The 20,063-nt window shown below is 46.6% G+C and overlaps 1 protein-coding gene across 4 annotated transcripts in view; it reads left to right on the top strand.

Moving 5' to 3' along the window:
- The window catches only part of ELOVL6 (ELOVL fatty acid elongase 6), a 94,076-nt gene that overhangs the window by 10,135 nt on the left and 63,878 nt on the right, over positions 1–20,063 (top strand). Inside the window, exons 1-2 of one of the 4 annotated variants that reach the window (XM_065837222.2) lie at positions 7,250–7,353; positions 7,516–7,577. The exons of 1 other annotated variant lie outside the window; for it this stretch is intronic. In XM_065837222.2, coding sequence (XP_065693294.1) covers positions 7,564–7,577 — 14 coding nt within the window. In that variant the 5' untranslated portion in view covers positions 7,250–7,353; positions 7,516–7,563. Of the gene's footprint in view, positions 1–7,249; positions 7,578–20,063 lie in introns of those variants that run through there. 2 more of the 4 variants (XM_071808197.1, XM_065837220.2) reach the window with 2 other exon arrangements.

Below are 20,063 nucleotides of genomic sequence, written 5' to 3' on the forward strand. Positions count from 1 at the left end.
GGCAGCCTCTGCCTGCTGGTGTGGCAATCAGTTGGAGCACAGGGAGCAGGATGACCTGTTATTCTGGAACACTCCCTAAATAGCATTCATCCTCCAAAAGACTGGCAGTCTCCAGAGGAGTCATTCCTCTGGCTCCTCTGTTGGAACACAAACAGCTCCTGGCACGCAGGCATGATCGTGTCCCCGACTGCAGGTGTTTGCTTCCATGGGTAGGTGGGCTAGAGTACCCAGCACATCCCTGGGGCCAGCAGGTAGGACATAGGATTTAGGGGAAGAGCTGCTGCAGAAAACTGGAGGACATCTCAAATGGCAGTACCAGGCACCCATCTCTCTGAAAATGGGTTGAAACTGAGGTGACTAAGGTTGATATAAAATCGCCTGGGAGTTTGGCTACTCCTCGGCTTGAGTAGCAGTGGCAGAGCCTACCCACCCACTTCCCCATACCTCTGAGACAGTAACAGCAGATTGGATGTACAGCTGAGCACAAAAGCTTCTCCTTGACCCTACTGTCTTCCTACAAAAATCCTGGAAGTTTTATTATCATCTTAATTGGTTATTTCTTCGTATATTCAGTCTAATGCTAACCCACACTTCTAAGGACAAAAACTACCTGTGTGGTCCGGGAGATGTTCAAAAATGTGTTTAAAAATTAAAGACAGCCCTTGAAAAACAGATTCTCTGTGCAACTGTGCAGCTATTCTGTACGACTTGTCTTCCTTGTACTCTAAAGTGCATGCAACTCTAAACTGCAAAGTAAAGTTCTTTTATAGACTATTTTTGTACAGATTCCAGATGGCACAGAGGAAGTGACTTCGCTATGTAAAGCCAAAGATTTCAGAAGAGGTGACTATAAAAATTTATTCAGCTATTGTACCCCCTTCATCACTGACTGCAGCACTAGTCCAACTGATGAAGGGAAAGAATAAGAGGAAAGCTCAGTAATCTTTTCCCATTTTCAGTTTTGAAGAAGAAGCCTAGGCATCATTTGGGGTTTTTTTCTTGGTAAATCCCTAAAATAGAATACAATCAATATTTTTCTGGTTAAATGACACATTGCTACCTGGAACAGTGAGACCTTCTTTTTCGCTGTTCTAATCAGTGAGCCTTTGTGCACACCTGTATGAACTCGTCAGCACCAGGGAGATTACGCAGCATAACTGATGACTGAGTCCCATCCTTCATTTTAATAGCCTCTGCATGGGATTTGAGTAGCACATTCACTTTTGATTTAATGACAGTTGTAAGTAATCGTAATCTTGACCATAATAGTTAAGCAACAATTAACAGGAATTAATCCTGTTATTGCCTTCCTGCTGAAGGAGCCCAAATGATGGCTGCCATCCTCAAAGAGGTCGTGAGTGGCAGAGAGTGGGCTGAGCACCATTTCTAAATCCCACCGCTGCTTCCTTTGCTTCACACAGCAACTGTGCCACCAAATCTGGTCTCTGCTGAGGTCAGCAGGACTTTCCAGAGCCACTGCAAGATACAGGACAAAACCCTGCAGCAGAATCACGGTCTGTATGTACTGCAAGCTGTGACAGTTGGGGTAGAGGCTGTGAGCCATTTGGCAATAGCACTGTTGCAGTACCAAGTTTATTTTAAAGAAGGAAGTGAACTAATTTGTTCAGGAGAGATAGCAACATCAGTTGTGCTGGCTCTGAAAGCAGCTAAACCTGCACAGAGCAGAAGCAGGAGAAGAGTCCAGGCAGACCTGCTTGATGACACTTTCCTAATCACAGTTGGCAGGCAAGCTCTGTGCTGGAGGCTGAAACTGTGAAGAGTAAAATCCAACCACAAGATTTTCAGGGTGCCCAGTATTTGCTCTGCGGACACTTCAACAAAGCGCCTGTCAGCTTTTCACTTGCTTTCCAACATAATGAAATACGCAGAAACAGGCTTTCAAGAAATTCCAAGCAAAAAAAGTACAGAAACTTAAGCTTGAAATATACACACTTGTTATCTCTGTATCTCTCCACTCATCACCCCAAATATACACGTACCTACACATAGACACCTGTAATAACATCACTAATCACTTGAAGCAAGTGCTTTCTGCTTCTGTGGCTCTTTTGTGCTGCAATGTAAAATTAAATTAGTCTTTAGAACGGGATTGCACAGACCCCATTATTTCAATCACCTTTTTCATTTTTAACTTAATTCAATTAAAAAGTAATATGTAATAATGTCAAGCAAATAAACGCATTGACAACAAGCATCATAGGAGTTGATTCTTATTCCAACCTCTGCCATAGAGCTTTATTTAGCCTGACCTCAGCATGCAAACTTAGACGGTTCAGTGTAGGTCTCGCACTACAAACTGAAGTGCCCATGTTTGAGCACTTTGCCTTTCACTTCTCCATCTCACCTCCTTCCCTTAAAAACCAGATTATTTTGTAAGCCTCTTAGCAACGAAAGTCAATTTATTTTCTCTCAGATTTACTGATATCATCCAACCCAAGGTAGTAGGGAAGGAAGTGTGCTGTTGGTGTCGTGCTCTCCCCGGCTTGTAAGGATGAAGCACTCCACAGGTCTGCAGAGGTACTGGCAGATAATGTAAAAAAACCCACATGTCTTTTGCCTGTGAACGAACACCAGCTGGGATATGCTCAGAACTGCTACTAGTGTATGCGAAGATGGGAAATTCAAATTCTGTGATTTATATGGAAATGGCTATAATGAGAGAGGTCTTGCTGGTGGATTGCCTTTCATGCACAAGACTTCGTGTGCTTCAAAACCACAGAGATTTTCCATTTCTTGCCACAAACCATGGCCTAGATCTTCAGCACGAATTGAAAAATACTTCTGCTGCTTATGGCTGTGAAGAAAATCCTGAGAGGGGCTGAGAAAAGGAACCATGTGAAGACAAAGAAATAATTACAACACTTACAACCACAGGGAGCTTTTATCAAGCCAATCTAAGCCATGGTCCTGACAATGCAGAGGGGCAGATTTACCCCAAGCTCCCCACAAGGGCTGCAGCCGGGACCTGGCCCCTGCTGTGCACTCTGCACCTTGCTCCTGCCCATCATCATTTCCATGGCAACTGGCATGAGCTGCATTAAAAACATGGCAGAAGAGCTTGGATCTAGGTGGTTTCAGAGCACATGGGCGATTTGTAACTGCACGATCAAGCTGGAGTCACTGAGGACTGTAGCACTACAATGGATGTACATTTGAAACATGGTTTATTTTATAGACCTGAAAGATTATACAATATTTCTGCTTTAAATTCCCTTATAATATTTTAATTCCGATTGGTGTTTACCATTGATTTACTATGAGCTGACGCTTCCTGACTACAACAACGTGTTCGTAGTGTTTGCTTAGGCTTCCCATGGTATTCATCCAAGAATCTTCCCAGCTGTCTGTGCTGGACTGCAGGCATCACACAGCGGCACAGGCTAACCTGATTTGCAGGCCTGACTTGCAAGGTAGACTTAGGCTGCCCATAAACATCCCTTGGCCATTTTTGTTTATTCCCTGGCACTTGATGAAACCTTTATTTTTGTTAGGACCAGTCAGGACCAGCTAGTAGTCCTAGGGAGGTCCTTTATTCATTCTTGATACTAACTCCCATTATCTTACCCGAGGGCACCACCTACTTATTTCGAGATTATGGAGTATATAGGAGAACCCAGTTTCTCATTACTTCAATTGTTTGTATCTTGCTTTGCTCTCAGGTATGGCAAAATCACAGACAGAAAGATTAAATCCTTTAATGCACTAATTGATACAGCTGGAAAAAAGCTTTCAAGCACACAGGCCTCCTTCAAGATTTTGTTTGTTTTAGTAATTGATGCTGTGTTTAAATCACAATGTCAACTCTCATTGCCACTTACTATACCTTATGTTGACTTGTCAGCAATATAGCGTCTGATTTCCCAGCAGCTGCTAAGAGTTTAGATGAGACTTAGCTATACATCAGTACGACAAACTATTGAAAATTACTCCTTACAGCAATAGAAGCCTAATAGTTTTTGCAATAAATTCACACTGTGACAGGGAGGAAAAAGTATTTGCTTAGTAACAGGAATGATAATGGTAAGGTGCTCAACCTGATTAGACAGTTCTTTGTAAATCCTGAATGAATACGCTTGCATTATTCAACCAAAGGGTCTTAGTTAAAATGGAAATGGTATTAACATCTATCTGGTGTAAAATGCAGCATTTAGCTGCTATGCCTTCTATACACCTTTAGGAGATGTGCTAAATAAGGGGAACAAAAAGTAATGCTCAATAACTATCCGCTTACTGAAAGCGATGGGTATCCCATAGAAAAAAAATACAAAGGTGCGCACATGAATGTGCACAGAGGGACTAAGGTTGTATTCCCTGTCTCCTGAGACTACATCATTCTCCTACATCCTTCCTCCTGAAAGGTATTTACAACTTTGACTTCAAGTTCCTGCTTTTATGTGAGAATTAATTAAATTACTTTGAAAACGGTTACATAAAAGTTATGTCCCCTTAAAACAGACTGTATATTTTTGTTTACTGTTCTTGACTGCAATTGATATAAGCAAATAGAAGCAGGGTTTACAACCTCCTCAAGGCCAAGAAGATTTTATATGTTCTTCCGTTGTTGACGTGGATTTTCTAAGTGACCCTGAGCTTTGGGATTAACTTGCAGATAGTCACATACTAGGGAGAATTTTCAGGCAGCCCCCATGAGACTGGGACAGGAAGGAAAGAAAAGATTCATTGCAGATTGTTTAACCTATGCAGAAGTCCTGTGAGCTATAGAAAACCTGCAGAAATCCCTGGTGAGCTTTTAGGACTCATGCAAATCCCACTAGGATTTAGTGTTTTGAGGCTGTTACTGTGTTTTCTGAAACAGTTACAGCTGTTTTTCAGGCATTGCTGGGACTTAAATTCTACACGATGCCTTGCACGGCCAGCACTCCTGAACAAGTGCCCAACACCACATGGATGCTTTGTGGGTTGGGAGAGCAGCTGAGCTCTCAAGGTACATATTTCCAGACAGAAACCCTGGCAGAAACTCAACCTCATCTGAAGCCCTGTGGCTGTCTTAACCCCAGATAAACCTTTGCCATAGCATTTTATAACCTTCAGCTTCATCCTGTGCACCCCACCAGCTCTGGCACTGACTTTAGGAAGCTGCCAGTGTAAGGGAGCAGGTCTCAGACCTTCTGGCTAATCTGCCACTTCAGGGTTCCAAAAAAATCAAATTTCTGGTAGGTTCCTCTCTGTAACAACACCACTTTTAAGACAGAAAAAATATTTTGTCATTCTGGGGAGGAAATGTACAAGATACACAAATACTCTCTCAAAATTGGGGCCCCGATTTTTGTTTATTTCCTAGCCATTTTCAGCCAAAGAGATTTGACATACACCAGCATTTGTTGTGTCCCAAATGAATTTCTCCACATCTGTATGTGTTGAAGATATTGTTCAGATGGATGAGCAGCATCACCTGAAGCAAGTGGAGCAATGGACCAAGGATGGACACACACTGTGGTGAGGGCAACACCAGGAGAGATTTCAGCTGGAGGTGGCACATCCCTATATAATCCTACAGGAGGTGTCTGGCAGAGGAGCAGGGGCCACAGGCCGGTATCTACCGTGGGGCAGCATTATTCTCTTGCATGATGGCAAGGAGCAGCCTCCTGGCTCAAAGCCCAAGCATTGCAGCTGCAAGGAGCCCTTCACCCCATGCCACACAATGTCATCTGTGGCTGTGCAAGGGATTTCTCCATCCATCATCCCCCATCTACCTTCAGGTCCCCATCCACTGAAACTGCCTGCCGGTGGAGGTTTGGTAAACTAACATGCACCTTTAGGGGCAGATCTTTGGAGCGGGAGCGCAAATGCCATCAGCTTTGCCCAAACATCACCCCACCGGCCCGCTCAGTGGCCATGGAAAGTTGACGCGAAGCAGTTTTGAAAACCCCTGCAGCTCTGTGTGCTTCTCCATCTGGAAAACAAGGCTACGACTGTTTCTCTTCCCCTTTGTCTTATCTATATAAACAGTAATCTCTTTGAGAAAAGGACTATGGAACCTTGATCTGTTGAGGGCCTCTGGGTATAATAGTAATATAAATAATAATTTAGCACTGCCTTGCAGCTTCAGTGTGAGCAGTGTGATGTTCAGTGTTTTGCTTAAAGCCCTCAGTCAGATGACAGTGTGAGAAATTCAGGCCTCATTACAAAAAAAGAAAAGTTCTCATTGTCAGGAAAAAAAAAAAAAAGATAAAAGCTGAAAAACATTACTCTAAAGAGCATGATACTCAAAATGCAGGCAGGTGCATCAGACTGGTTAGCTCTTGATGTTTCACAACTCTTTTTTTTTTCCCTCAGTGCTTGAGTTTAATGACATTATAAACTTCCATGTCAAAGAGAACTGAAGTCCATGAGAGTCAAGAGCACGCTGACCTGAGCTGCACCTTCTCACTTACGACTTGCCTTCTTGACACGATGGCTGTTCTCCTGTCTTCAGACTGCAAGCTTAGTGGGGGCTGGGACCGCTATTTTAGCCCAGCTTGTACTGTAAAGCACCTCCAGGGTGCTGTCGGAATCACGGGAGCTCAGCTGGAGGCATCAGCATGTGGCAGATGACACGGGAAGACAAAATTAAGGATAGATAAACACTGTCTGCCCCAGCTGTGTGAGGAACTGAGCAGGTGATGGTCACACTCTGGGTCTCTGCCCCATACTCCACCAGCCCCATCCATGTGATAACACACAAGTGTTTTTGTGCACAGTGAGGAGTCTGGGTCTGCCTGTCTGCAGGACAGTGTGTCCCCCGTGGGGACACCGAGCTGCAGCCCTGTGGCCCTGCAGCACGCCGGGCACGGCCGGGCACAGCTGGGCACTGGGGACGCGGGGTCCACACGCCGCGGGGTGCGCGGTGTGAAATGGGAGTGGGGTGTCAGTCACAGCAGGTGCATATCGACTTTAAATGCAAAAAGCACGAGGGGAGGTAGAGATTTGGGGGGGATAAGGTGTACGCGTTTGCTTTTCTGGCCAAACCTCAGCTTTTGCTCCTTCATTTCCCAGGTGGCCACGGAGGGCGCGCAGGGCGCTGCGGTAGCAACTCAGCACAGGGGTGGGGGCTTCCTATTTTTGTAGCTATTTTAGGCAGCCTTGGCGGGGGCGGAGGGGGGTTTCCTCCGTGCCAGGCCGGAGCGCAGCCCCGGTGCGGAGCGGCGGGGGGTGTGCGAGGGGCGGCGGCGGCGGCGAGGGGGCGGGTGTCCCGGGTGGCGGCGCGGCGGCGGCGGGCGGGCACTAAGACCGCGCCGCCCCCGGGCGCTGCGCGGCGGCCGCAGAAGAGGAGGAGACCGGCGGGCCCGGGAGGAGAGGCGCGGAGGGGAGCGGAGCTATGCTAAACCCGGGGTACCGCTGAGGCGGGGCGGGCCAGGCCAGGCCAAAAGCGGGGGCTCTCCGGCGGCGGGCACGCAGGGGCCCGGCTCCCGACGCGGCGGCAGGCAGCATTTCGGCGCGCGGAGCGGCTCCGCAGCCACCGCGCCAATGAACATGTCAGTGTTGACTTTGCAGGAATACGAATTCGAGAAGCAGTTCAACGAGCATGCGGCCATCCAGTGGATGCAGGAGAACTGGTGAGTGCCGTCCCCGGGCCCCGCCGCCCGCATCGGCGGGGAGGCGCAGAGCCCATCCGGGTGCGCGCTGTGTGCGCCCGGCCGGCACGGTGCGGCGCGGCTCTACGCTGCCGTGCGCGGGCACACGGGCGCTGCCGCCGGCGCTACCTGCGCGCCCGGGCGGGGGCCGCCCCGCCGCCCGACGGGTTATGCAAGGCCGGGGCATCCCACCGGCGGCGCGGTGCGGGCCCCGAGCCCCGCTGCCGCCCCCTCCCGCCGTGCCCCGGCCCTCCGGCCGGCCCGGCGGCGCGGAGCCGCACACGTGCCCCGGCTCTCCCCGCAGCCTCCCCTACCTCCATCCCTGCCCGTCCTTCCCGCTCCCCGCGCAGCACGCCCGGCAAAACAAGTTGCGCTTGTGCCCGCGTTCCCCGCGGATTTCCTTTTCCTTCCCCCTTCCCCTCCCCCAGCTCCTAATAAAACTTCATTTGCAGCCATGCGGCTATTAACTTTCCCGGCGTGTGCGTGCGGCCGGGGAGCCGGGGCGAGCCGAGGTGCGGCGGAAGCCGCTGTGCCGAGGGGCTGTGCAGAGACCCGGCGGGGCTTCCCGGGCCGTGGCGAGACGGAGCCTCACGGACACGCACACGGACACACGCACGCACGAAGGAGGGTGCTGTGCCAGGAGCCTGCTCGATGCCCCGCACTTCCCTTGGGGGCATCACCGGTCCTGGGTCCTGGGCACGGTCCATAATGCTTCCCGGGCCTTGGCCAGCAGTGTGGAGGCAGGGGTGGAGGGAACACCCCAGTTGCCCCTGTCCCCTCCTGAGGGGTGTTCCTGGCCACCCTCAGGGTGGGAATCCCCCTCTCCATCACTCCCACCCACACCTTCCTCTCAGGCCTCATCCTCTCCATCACTTCCACCCACACCTTCCTCCCAGCCCTCATCCTGGCTTCATCCACCTGCACTGGTCTTCTGTTCACACCTTGCCTGTCCTCACCCACGCCTTGCTGCTGCACTGTCCCTGGTCACCCTCGCCTGCTGCCCAGTCTTGCCCTTTCTGCTGCACCCATGGTCCCTCTCTCCACCTGCCCTCAACTTTCCCATTGCCCACACCCCCTCCCTTGGTGGTGCTGCCTGCCCTCTCAGGTTCTGTCATCCCGGTATCTCCAAAGTGAGGACTTCTGCATACCACCTTCATGTGACGATGGCAGGATAGGACTGTCTCTGGGTCCAGGCTTTGGTGCCTATGTTTGCAAGGCAGAATGTTCCCAGATCCTAGGTGGCTCTCAGCCAGGGACTTGCTTATGATCCTCCAGTGACCAGTCTGTGGGCTTTTAAGGGCAATATAATTAAAATGACTATTTAAGTGTGTGTATGTCTACCTCTGTTCTTCTGCAGGTGAGCTCCTTAGCTCTTGAGGGGTGCCTAGTGTCACTCATGTTTCAGGAGAAAGACTACATAGATATCCTTGGGCAGAGAGCATTGGATACTTCCCATTTTGTCCATGTTCCAGAAGAAAATTGGCATCAGAATAGGACAAACTGGTAAAAGAGAATGGAGGAGGTGTTACCTGAGTGTATATAATACCCGAATAACCTGGGTGAAATGCAGTTTAGATTAAGGAATGTGACTAGGAACCAGGACTCCTGCATCTTCTTGGCTTTCTTGTGCTTCATGACATGACCTTGGGAACATTACATAACCTTTCCTAGGCCTCAGTTTCCCCAGCAGGGAAAGACCAGGCGAGTGGGGAGGTAATAATGCTGAAATGCCATCATGAGATGCTTTGATGACTTAGCTAATGTTTGCCGGGTGCATTGAGGATGTCAGGTACTATATAAATGCTAAGCAGTTTTATTAAAATCTCGCTGGCAATCTAATGTGCTGCAGAGGTTGCCAGCTGGGACTCCTGTAAGGCCAGGCTCCCACTTCCCGGGTTCAGAGGAGGAGACCGTCAGTTTTACGCTGCTGCCGTACAGCTAAAGAGACATCATGATCTGTGTGCACATGCTTTTTGGTCTGGTTTTACCTTCTCTAAGGAAACTGATGACTTAATACCTTTGATTCACATGAAAGTAAAAGAGGAGAGCGATCTGCCTGTGGCCGGGGAACATTTCTGGAAATGAAACAGAGCTGTGCCTGCCGAGGTCTGTGCCATGTCAGGCTTTTCCTGAAAACGCTGCTGAAGACTCTTCCAAGATTCAGGTTAAATTATGTGGTTTTGTCTTCAGGAAATTCACTTGCTTAATTCACTTGAATTTTGCAGGGGACCTTTGCCGATAAAACACGGCAGCTAAGGGCCATACAAGAAGGCTTTTTGGCTTCATATCAAGATGACACGATAGGTTTGCTTATGCAGACATCAATGGCAGTATATGGCTTCTTGACTTAGCCTTAATGTACACATCATTAACATAAGACCATCCTAAGATGAGGTTGTTAAGTAGTAGTTTGGAGGGATAAACACAGTTGTTCTTTCGGAAGTGGACTTGCTTCAGGAAAGACTGTGACAGGATTTTATACTGTAATCGCTATTTAAATTAGGATGCTATACTATTATGATGCCTAACATGGAGGTAAACAAACTCTACAGATGAGACATTTGTTTTTTACTTCCATCTTAGAAGTATTTCTTGATACCTTACAAGGTGGAAAACGAAAAGCCTGTAGGGTGTTAGGGAGGTGCACTGGCTCTAAGGAGCTGACCCTGTCTTTTGAATTTTGAGAAGCATCCTTGGAGCCTGACTAGGTCGTATATGAAGACAAAATCCAATCTGAGGCAGGACATGAATCCCTTTACATACCTTCTGGGTTCTGAGCTGGTTAAAGCACTGGCAAGCCCTTTTAATTGTAACTGCGTAAGGCTAAAGCTGGAAAAGCTTGAACAGAAAGCCTAGGGTAGCAGTATGGTTGGTCTGGATGGGTCACAGTGCAAAGGAATGAAGCAGCTGGTTCTGTTTGCCAAGGCTCACCCTTCCTTTGCCTCTGTGCTCCAAGGTCCATCACTCCCTGGGGTAAGTGCATGTCTTTTGCACTCACCCATCGCCAACACTTAGACGTTTCTTCAGCAAACCCCATCCTAGGGTTTGTTTCCTCTCTCCTGTCTTCCCCTGGAAAGCATCTCTCTGAGGCTGGCATGAATGGAGCAGATCTGCTGGTGAATTACTCTAATGGCAGTGAACAAGGTCCTCCTTGCTTCAGTCCAGATGTTCCTTCTTCACTGTAGAGAGGCCTTCATCCTGCAGTGTGTATTGTGCTGGGACCTCTTTAGAGCCTGGGCCTAGATTAGCAGTGCTGTAAAGAGGTTACTGCTTTTTCACAAGAAAAATGAATGATCTGGTTCCTGATACTCACAAACTGGTGGGTTTCACGCCTCCCTGAATGCTTGGCTTTATGTGTATGCACACCCTTATGGTATAGCCCCCAGACTGCCTGCTTCTCCTGCAGTGAGGCAGGAACAGCAGAGAGAGTCGCAGGCTGCAAAGGAGACCTGCAGCCTTCTGGTCTCTGAGGGCAAGAGCCAACAATTAGTTGTCTTTCCTAAACAAGTGATGACAGGTTTTGAGGAGGTTAAAGAACTAACAGGTCCGTTTACTCTCATGAAACTCCTTACACTTCATGGTGCGGGAAAGCTGTTGTTGATGTACATTTACATATAGTGCCATCAAGTAGGTAGCTTTTGATATAAGATACAGTATCACTTTGATCTTATCATGCTCAGGCCATGGGAGGTTTGATTTCAGTAAGATCAGGATTAAGTCAAATGTAAAAAAAAAAAAAAATGCTTAAAATAATTTCTCAAATAAAACTCTCCCTGCACCTCCTCCCAAACTTCTTCGTAGAAGGATAAAGTAAATAATCTGCAGAGGATTATTTTTTCCCTTAAACTGCTGCATGAGAGTTAATGCAGCTCTAGTCTTTTATTTCCTGTGAATAAACACATTACTGTCTTTTCAGAAAATTTACGGTTCAGTCAGACACACAGCAGAAAGGGTTGCAGCGCTGAGATCCCAGTTCCCAGCTGCAGCCAGTGAGGCAGCAAAAACCAGCCGGTGCTTAGGAAAGCAAAAGTGCCAGCAAGGCATGGACCGAGCAGTGACCACCGGGGTCCTTCTCCATCGCGCTGCAGAGCGCCAGGTTCGGGCATCAGCACAAAGTGACAGTTGTTCCTGTTATAATTGTCTGGCCAATAATAATTATCTTCAGATGTCTGCTGACGAGGGGCTCGCCAATGGGGAGGCAGGAGGCCTGTGCTGACTGCGCTGAGATTATCTGGGCGAGATGACGTCACGCGAGGGCTTGCCTAAAATCACAGAAACTTTTCCTCTGCTGCAGAGCTGCCGCCATCCCTGCCCCGAGCACTGTGCCCTCTGGCCGGCTGCTGCCCTCGGGCAGCCTCCCCTCTCCTACCTCTCCTGGCTTTTCCCTCTCCCAAAAAGCCCAGGGTTAACCCATGGCAACCAGCAGCGTGCTCGCAGGTAATAGCGGGAACCGAGTCGGAGCACAGAAGGATGAGCAGGAGGAAAGTGGAGCTAGTTATTCCCCAAAGAGGCTGTGGGGCTCTGCTGCAGGAAGTGGCTGTTTTAATTAATGAGCTTTCAGTAAATAGTGAGACACTGCATAAGGGCAGCTGGGCATGTTTTGGCTTTAAAGGACACTGTCAACACAAATTGGACTCTGAAATTAACTTTTTGAACCTTAGATGAGTATAAATATTTCCGTATTTGAGAAAAAAAAAACATCCTGGTGTAGAATGTTTCTTTTTAACCTTTAGTTATCAAAACTTTCATGTGGCAAGAGACAGAAAGTGTAGCCAGTGCTGAGAGAAATTTATCCTTTGGCGTGATTCTCTTTCCTGGAGATAGATGTGGAAGAGCAGAGGGTCAGCTAATTTGGATTTGAAAATGCGCTTCCCTTTTAATAATTCACACAAGCACCGTCATCCTAGACAGGTTTGTTTCTTAAATGCAGAACAAGCTTCCCTCATCCACTTAAGCTACTTTTACATCATGCAGAAATCAGGAATGAGAGGCTGTGCACGTATCTCTCCAGGCATCCGTGCGTGGCAGCCAAAAACTGATGTAAATTACTTGGCTTTTTTTTTTCCCCTGAGCTCTTGCTAAATGCCAATGAAGGATGTGGAGTCACCCTGTCCTTCTCTCTGTGCCGCGGCAAGGACTCCGAGGGAAGATGTACAAGTTGTTCTTTACCGCAGGGAGACTGTTTTACTTGAGCAAAATTCAGGCAGCCCAAGAACTTAGCTTACCTTCACATTTCATCCCCTAGAGGGGCTTTTTGCTGCTCTCTTGTGCAAATTGGCCATAAAGCTGACAGTGGCACCGGTGCCCAGAAGCTTTGGTGCTACAGAGATTAGAGGACACCTGCTCCTTTGCCTTTTCTCCATCCCACAGGCCTTTCTGAGCAAAAGCCAGTGTATTGGAGTATCACAGAGCTTTGGCTCCTTGAAACTCTAAGGCTGGGGTCTATGGGAAATAACAGTTCACAGCCTTTCAGGGTTCAGGTATTTTCTGTCTCTTTGTGTACTTGGAAAAAAAAAAAACCCAAACCCGATGGTGGCACAAATATGTCATCCTGAAGATAAATATATTGGTGTCTTCTGGATTCAGCCTACCACTGAAACATAGGCATTGGCCTTTTGCTCACCCTATCCTGAGAGCATGAACACATCTCTTATCATGTTGCTTCATTAATTTTTAAGCCTCTGAGAGTGAAGACATCTCTCCTGCTTTGTGAAACACCATTTGCTTGTGGGAATAATAAACTTGTAAAAATGTAGCAAGAAGTAAGTTAGGAGCTTGCTGTCATTTTTGAAAGTGAAGATGGGCATTCAAGAGCATTTTGGTTTGGGATGAGATGTTAGACACCAAATCATTTTGGCACTTTTGAAAAAGTAGCTTGTATCCTCAAGTAGGTATACGCTGTGAAAGCAGACGGGTGTTTGTGCAAGCACAGACTGAGTAGCAAGTGGTGGCCTGAACCCTTGGAGTCAGAGTGCTTTTGGTGGGTGCGCAAAGGAGCGATGGGAAGAAGCCAATTTCCCCTGGGGCTGGGGTGCAGAGTGCCCAGCTATCTCCTTCCTTCTCTAAACACCTCGGCCATGTTGAACTGCAGGAAACCTTTCTGCTGGAAGATGGTATATTCACCTCTGTGGCTATTTCTGCTAGCTTGTGGATACAGGCACCTATGCAGGGACAGACAGATCTTTATCCATCACTGGTTAAATTAATGCGGGGTCAGTGAAGGAGGCACCATGCGTGCTGGTCCAACTGTCCCGTCTGCCAAGCCGTAGCTTCCCAAGGACGTCGTGTGTGGGCTGTTGGGGCGGCACGAGCGGATATCCTTTTGATTACGTGGTAGCATCTCTACTTGATCAATCCTGGCAAAAGCACAACCTGTAATCAACTTCCACGGGCTCTTCTGCACCCCAGGCGAAGGCAGCTGGAGCGCAAAGCGCATCTTCGGCCAAGGTCATTGCTGCACATTGAGAAGACAGCGGTTTGTGTGATGGCACTTGAATTGCTGTTGGCTGTTTTGCTGTCAGGTTGCCTGCGCTTCTGGGCTCTTTCTAAGCACTGCAGCGGCATTCCTTTCCTGATTGCCAATTTTTGATCATACCTTGATGATGAGCCACTGTTATTTAGGTTGGTGCATTTTTTCCTTCTGTTTTTTTTGAAGAGGACACTAAGTGTGTGTGTCCCTTGCAGCCTAGAAATCTTAAGAAAAGTCTTCTTTAAAAGTAATTTATGTGGGGACAGCTTCCATATTCTTCTCCTCCCTCAAATGGTTGCAGTTTGGTTGTCTGTGATCTGGTAAGAGAAGCACTGTAGGCAGGCTACAAAAATTTGTTAGATCCCAGTCTTTTAATGAACTCCGTGCTGGTAGCTGTTGCCTTTTAATGGGGCTCAGGGTTAGCAGGAGATCTCTCCATCTATCCCATTGCATGATTAGCAGTCTCGATTACTTCATTTTCTGCAACCCCTAACATAACTGTCCTTCTCCCTGACCCCCATGCTGAAAACACAGTGAACGTTCATGACCAGTACATCTGCTCCTTAAAATGTCAAATGAGATCACATTCTCATTGGTCTCAGCAGAAAAAGGTCTGGCTGAGTATTTAACTCTCAAATTTATGCACTACGTTTGCCATCGGTCTCTTCTGTGCAGCCATCTAGAGTGGTACTGGGAATAAAAGGATGTTTTGTACTTTTTTTTTCCTTTATGTCATTGTGCACTCTTTGCCCCTTGCTCAGGAGTATATCCCAAGCTCTTTTCAGCTGACTTTGATCTGCTGACTCTTAATGATAAATATAGAGATAAAAAGGGGGAAGATTTGTAAGGGAAAGGTTATAGTGTTTCTGTCTTCGTGACTGTGTTAGCACTGGTAGGCTGGTACCCCTGGTGTGTTGAGGGTCTGGAGAGAGGGGACAGACTGATGGGGAATGCAGAGACCCTTCTCTGCAAAGCTATTGTTGGTACAGAGCTGGGGTTTCTGGTTTTTGTTTCGAGTGTAAACTTTTAGAAGTGTTTATGGAGCTTTCTGCAGCTCTAAGCTGAATGATTTTTGTAGTACAGGGTCCACTGAGCCTGCACAAGGCAAGGTAACGTAAAACACATTTTGGAAAGCTTAATCAGTAGATAGTTACATGCTTTTTCTTTTAATGGAAATGGGCAGAGGTTAAGACATATTATTATTTTTAAATGTAAATTAGCATTGGATAGAATATAAAACAAACTTCTCACTAACTCAGACTGTGTCAACATGTGAGCTATTTGCGTAACCACTTTACCCGCATACTACTGCCTAATAACTTTTTTCTTGCCAACCATTTTATCAGCCCACTTGAGCCTTATCCTGGGTTGGAGAAGAAGGGTTTTGTCTTACTCTGTGTCTACACAGCAGCTGGCACAGTGGTGCCCTGTGCTTGACATCCCAGAGCTGCTGCTACTACAAGCTGTGCTGTTCCTGTTTGTGTCACAGCATCGTGTCCCCTGGGGCTGGGCTTGCTGGGGGAGGCTGGTGCAACCCCGTGGGTTCTCTGCAGGGGCACCCATGTTAGTTTTGTGCAGACCAGCAGTAGAACAGGAAACAGAGGAGCTGTGACTGCACCCAGGCAAGGAGAAAATTGTATCACTTCATGTGCAGATTTTGCCAACGTGGTTATTATTGCTCTCAGATCCAAAGTAGCAGTGGTATCTGATATTGCCTTTCACTGTGTACCTTGTACTTTGTGCTCCATTGCAAACCTTCAGTTGCATGTCTTGTTGACTTTTGTGAGGGCATCTTACCCTTTGATTGCCACGAGTCTTGTGTATGGACCAGGACCAAGACAGAGGGACTCCAAAAACAACATGACCTTGCTTTGGCTAGAGAAGAGACCCAGATCCTGCAGATCAGGAGATCAGATGTGCCATGAAATGGTGAAATGATGGGCAGATCTTGTATCTGCTGAGCAGCTCTTGACCTCCTGTGGGAAGAGCATGTATTTCGGGTGAGGAAGCAGAGGGGATGATGCAAGCCAATGGTTTCTTCCATGCCAGGGACTTGGAGCTTTTCAGAGTACATGTAGTGGTTTATGCACTACCTGACATGCAGGTGAATGATGATCAGTACATCTCTGAGGATGTGGTGAGCCTGACTTGAAACTGAATGCAGCCATAGCCACCTCGGGCAAGTCAGGCATCAGTCAGTCAGGTGCGGTTCTTTGGAAAGTGCACAAGTCCCACGATTTCAATGGAAAACAGGGACCTGTGTCATCTCTGAAAATTGCTCTTGTTTCCTCAGTTCCTTAGCTGTAAAATGGGTAACAATTCCTTTCTGGAAATGTTCAAAGTTGTTTTTTTTTACCATGCCACAAAGGTGATCCTGAGGTGGTAGTAAGACTGGTATGAGTAGCTACGTTAAAACAGTACAGAAAACATAATGTCTTACAGTGTTACTGTGCAGCTTTACACTTGTACTAGCACTGAAGAATATTCTTGCCAAGGATGTGGGGCACAGTTTGTCTCCTTGATTGTGGTAACTGAGGAGTAAGAGGAGCTGCTATAATATCAGAGGCAAGGCAGTTTATTGCGGGTATCATGGGATTAAACTGCAAAGGTCCAACCCATTCTTAATTGCAAATTTGTGGAAGGAACTGTCCTTCAAATAGCCCAATAGAACTTCAGAGTATTCAGCATCTTCTGGTGGTAACTTTTAAATAGAATTTTAAAAATTTGTTGATAATTAGTTTCAGCATAGGAAGCCTGCAAACTGAGTGGGAAATGAATTGCGCACAATCTGTGATTGTGAGCTCCTCAAATTGAATGTGTTGGTTTTAAGATCCGATGGCCTTGGTTACCCCTGAACATAAAACTTAAGATCAGTCAGGAGTATTATTAAGGACAAATATCTGCCCTGTATATCTTGAGCCATCAGTTGTATAAATATACCTGGAAACAGCAATCCCAGGGAGTGCCAATTGATGTTTGAAGGGAGAGGAGCAATGGGCCAAGTCCATTTCAGTAAAAACACCAGAATGACATTATTGGAGTCTGATCTTCTGGCTAACAAAATTGTCTGTTTTTCTTTTTTTTTTTTTTTCCCCTTCTTTTAGTTTTTATTTAGAGCCATTAAGTGGTACTTTAGCTGATAGTAAAATGCCCGGACTATAAACAAAAACAGGATGCCAAAATTGTTGTACTGTCCTGTTGAGATAGTGGGTTTATTAATAAAATCTTGTAAAAATCTGGCTTTTTCCTGATGTAATTTTCCTTTTAGTTTCAATTGGGAGTTTTCCCTTTAGATCTCCCGTTGTGCACCTGCTGAATACAGGTGCTCTGTAAACATTAATGAGAATTCTGTGGTTTCCAACGTACGAAATCTCCAGGCAGTTGAAAGTCCCAGGTTTTCTGCCTTTTTGCTCCCCCCAGAGAGGCTGGCTATCCAGCTTCTTTTCCATATCCTTGCAGGTCACAACCAAGACAGGCGTTGGTTATTAGCAGGAAATTCCATGCACATCTTACCATTCAATTCCTTACTTGTTTCTTCATCCTCCTTGACATGACAGCCAAGCCATAAGCTCCAAGCTGTTTTGTACTCCATGATGATGTCTAGATCCTGTTGCCTTGATTGGCTGCCTTCACTATTGAGAAGACTTTTGCTCCATTGACAAAGTAGCTCTGGGGCTGATGGGCTGCCCCAGCCCACGTTAGACCTCAAGGTCTCATCATCAGCGAGACTTGCTGGTTCCTCTCTCCTGGGTGTGGATGGGGACCCAACCTTTGTGCACCAGCATCTCCAAGATCGTGGGCAACTGACCCAAACCCAGCAAAAACTGCTGGTGATTTCACTCTGTTTCCACGGTAAAAGTCGAAGCTGTGAAGATATGCTAAGTAGAACTGCTGATGAGAGTGCACAGCATTGATTGCCTTTTGAAACAGGTTGTTTAGTAGAAGTATTTCTAGATGCACAATGTTGGCTTTATATTATTTTGTAAGGGCTTTTCCCTGTTACATTTTTCCATAAGACATTGCTGTTGGCTGCTGTCTGAAACAAGATTCTGACCCGATCACTTCTGTGTGCTGAAGTACCCTTCGTTGATCATATGCCCGATAAAGAAAATACTGGTTTTTGTACCAGTCCTGCCAGAACTGTCTGGGAGCAACATTCTCTCTTGCAATGGCTCTGTGTGTACACAGTTTATTTTGTGCAAGCATTATTTGTTGTCTGAGAACTCTGTAAATATTGTGGTGTCATATCCATTATTTTGAAATTTTACGTGGATTGGCAGTTCGTACTGAAAATACCCAGCAATCCTACATACTCTGATATTTCTGGGGGTTTGATGGTAGGTGATATTCCTCCTGTGCAAGGCACTGTCCATGGATGCTGTGAAAAACTCTGTCTCGCCCCTAGCAGCTTGTGGGTTTAGGTTAATACTAGGAGTACCCCAGGCAGACAAAACTCATACTTATTTTTGAAAAGATTTAGATAAGTTATTGCTTGGACTGTGCGACCTAGATCTGTGCAGCTATATTGCCACAATCCCTGTGACCCAGTGGGGAATTTTGCTTCTGTCCCGGTGGAGGGAGGATGGCTCCAGACAGCCAAACACCACGGGTAAAAATAATGTTATAGCACTGAAAGGAATCCTCAGTTAATGTGTCCTTGTTCACTGACTTCTAGTATCGCATCTGAAATGTATTTTTTTCATTTTTAACAATTTCACATAACCTTTCCAGCATTTTCCAAGAGCTACATCAGTGCTTACAACATGGACAGATTTCAAAATTTAATTTCAAAGATAGGATCGACACTAGGTGTTCCTATTGCAACACTTAGAGCCAGACCATCAGAATGCTGTTGTACCCAGGATGCTCATGCTTGTTAGGAAATTAAATAAAACTTTTTGCTGAAAGAAACATTTTGAAAACCGGGCCCTAGATGTTCATGAGAAGATGGTCCCTGTGTAATGGTACCTCTGTATAAAGATGGTAGTTACAGTTCATTCCTTTCCCAAGTAACTCCACAGATGTCTTTTGATCCTGCTTGGGAGGTTTGCATGTTCGAGATTCTGGTATTTGCTGATTACAGATGATGTATATTACTGTTCACTCATCGAGAGCTTTGAATACCCTGCAGGCACTGGTGATGGGATTTGTCGGACCACACATAGATGCCTGCTCTGTAAGGTGTCTGAGTCATCTCATCCTGAAACCGGGATCTGAGAGAGAAGTTGCGTCCTAAAACCGCTCCCTTCTCAGCACTGAATATCGAGACACTCCAGGGAGCTAACTGGACCATAGTTTTTTCCAACCATTCTTCTTCCTTTCTCCCACCACCATGCATTTTCTTCTTTTGCCAGATATGTACTTGATTTTTCCTTTTCATCACCCTTTCTCCCTCTTTCATTCTCTGTGTATCGTTTTCCCATTTAGGAACAGAGGAACCAGCATTGGGGGTGGCTGGGAAAGCCGTGTGTGCTTGGGTTAAACAGCCTGCGTGGTGGGAACACACTGGCATGTGTTTCAGTGCTGGGCTGTCCACAGATGAACAGAAACAGTGCTGCATTGGGGTAGTCCCGCTGCCACCTTCCGATGGAACTGCTTGGTCCTCTATTTCTGGAATAGGGCTATAACAACACAAGAGGAGTGCTTGCCTGTAGCTTTCCTCAACCCCATCATGTCCCCATATAAAATGGGCCTCTCTTTAAAAAGCCGCTTTCCAGTCATTAGCTGGAAAAATCCTAAACAAAGTCTACAGTAGAACTTCTGTTGTCTTCAGCGTAAGAAGAGATTTAGTTCCTACACTTGAATGCGTTGGCTAAATGCAATGTAGCATCTGGTATGTAAAACGGTTATGACAATTCACATATTTTGAAATGGTCATTACTGTAAATGGAATAATTGGAAAAGATGCCAGAAGAATATGAAGAGAAAAGAGATGATGTCTACATTTAGGAAAAAATACACACCAGGCTGATAATATGGGCAATCCAGCAGTTAGGGAG

This window comes from Patagioenas fasciata, chromosome 4, assembly GCF_037038585.1.
Source record: "Patagioenas fasciata isolate bPatFas1 chromosome 4, bPatFas1.hap1, whole genome shotgun sequence".
Lineage (NCBI taxonomy): Eukaryota > Metazoa > Chordata > Aves > Columbiformes > Columbidae > Patagioenas > Patagioenas fasciata.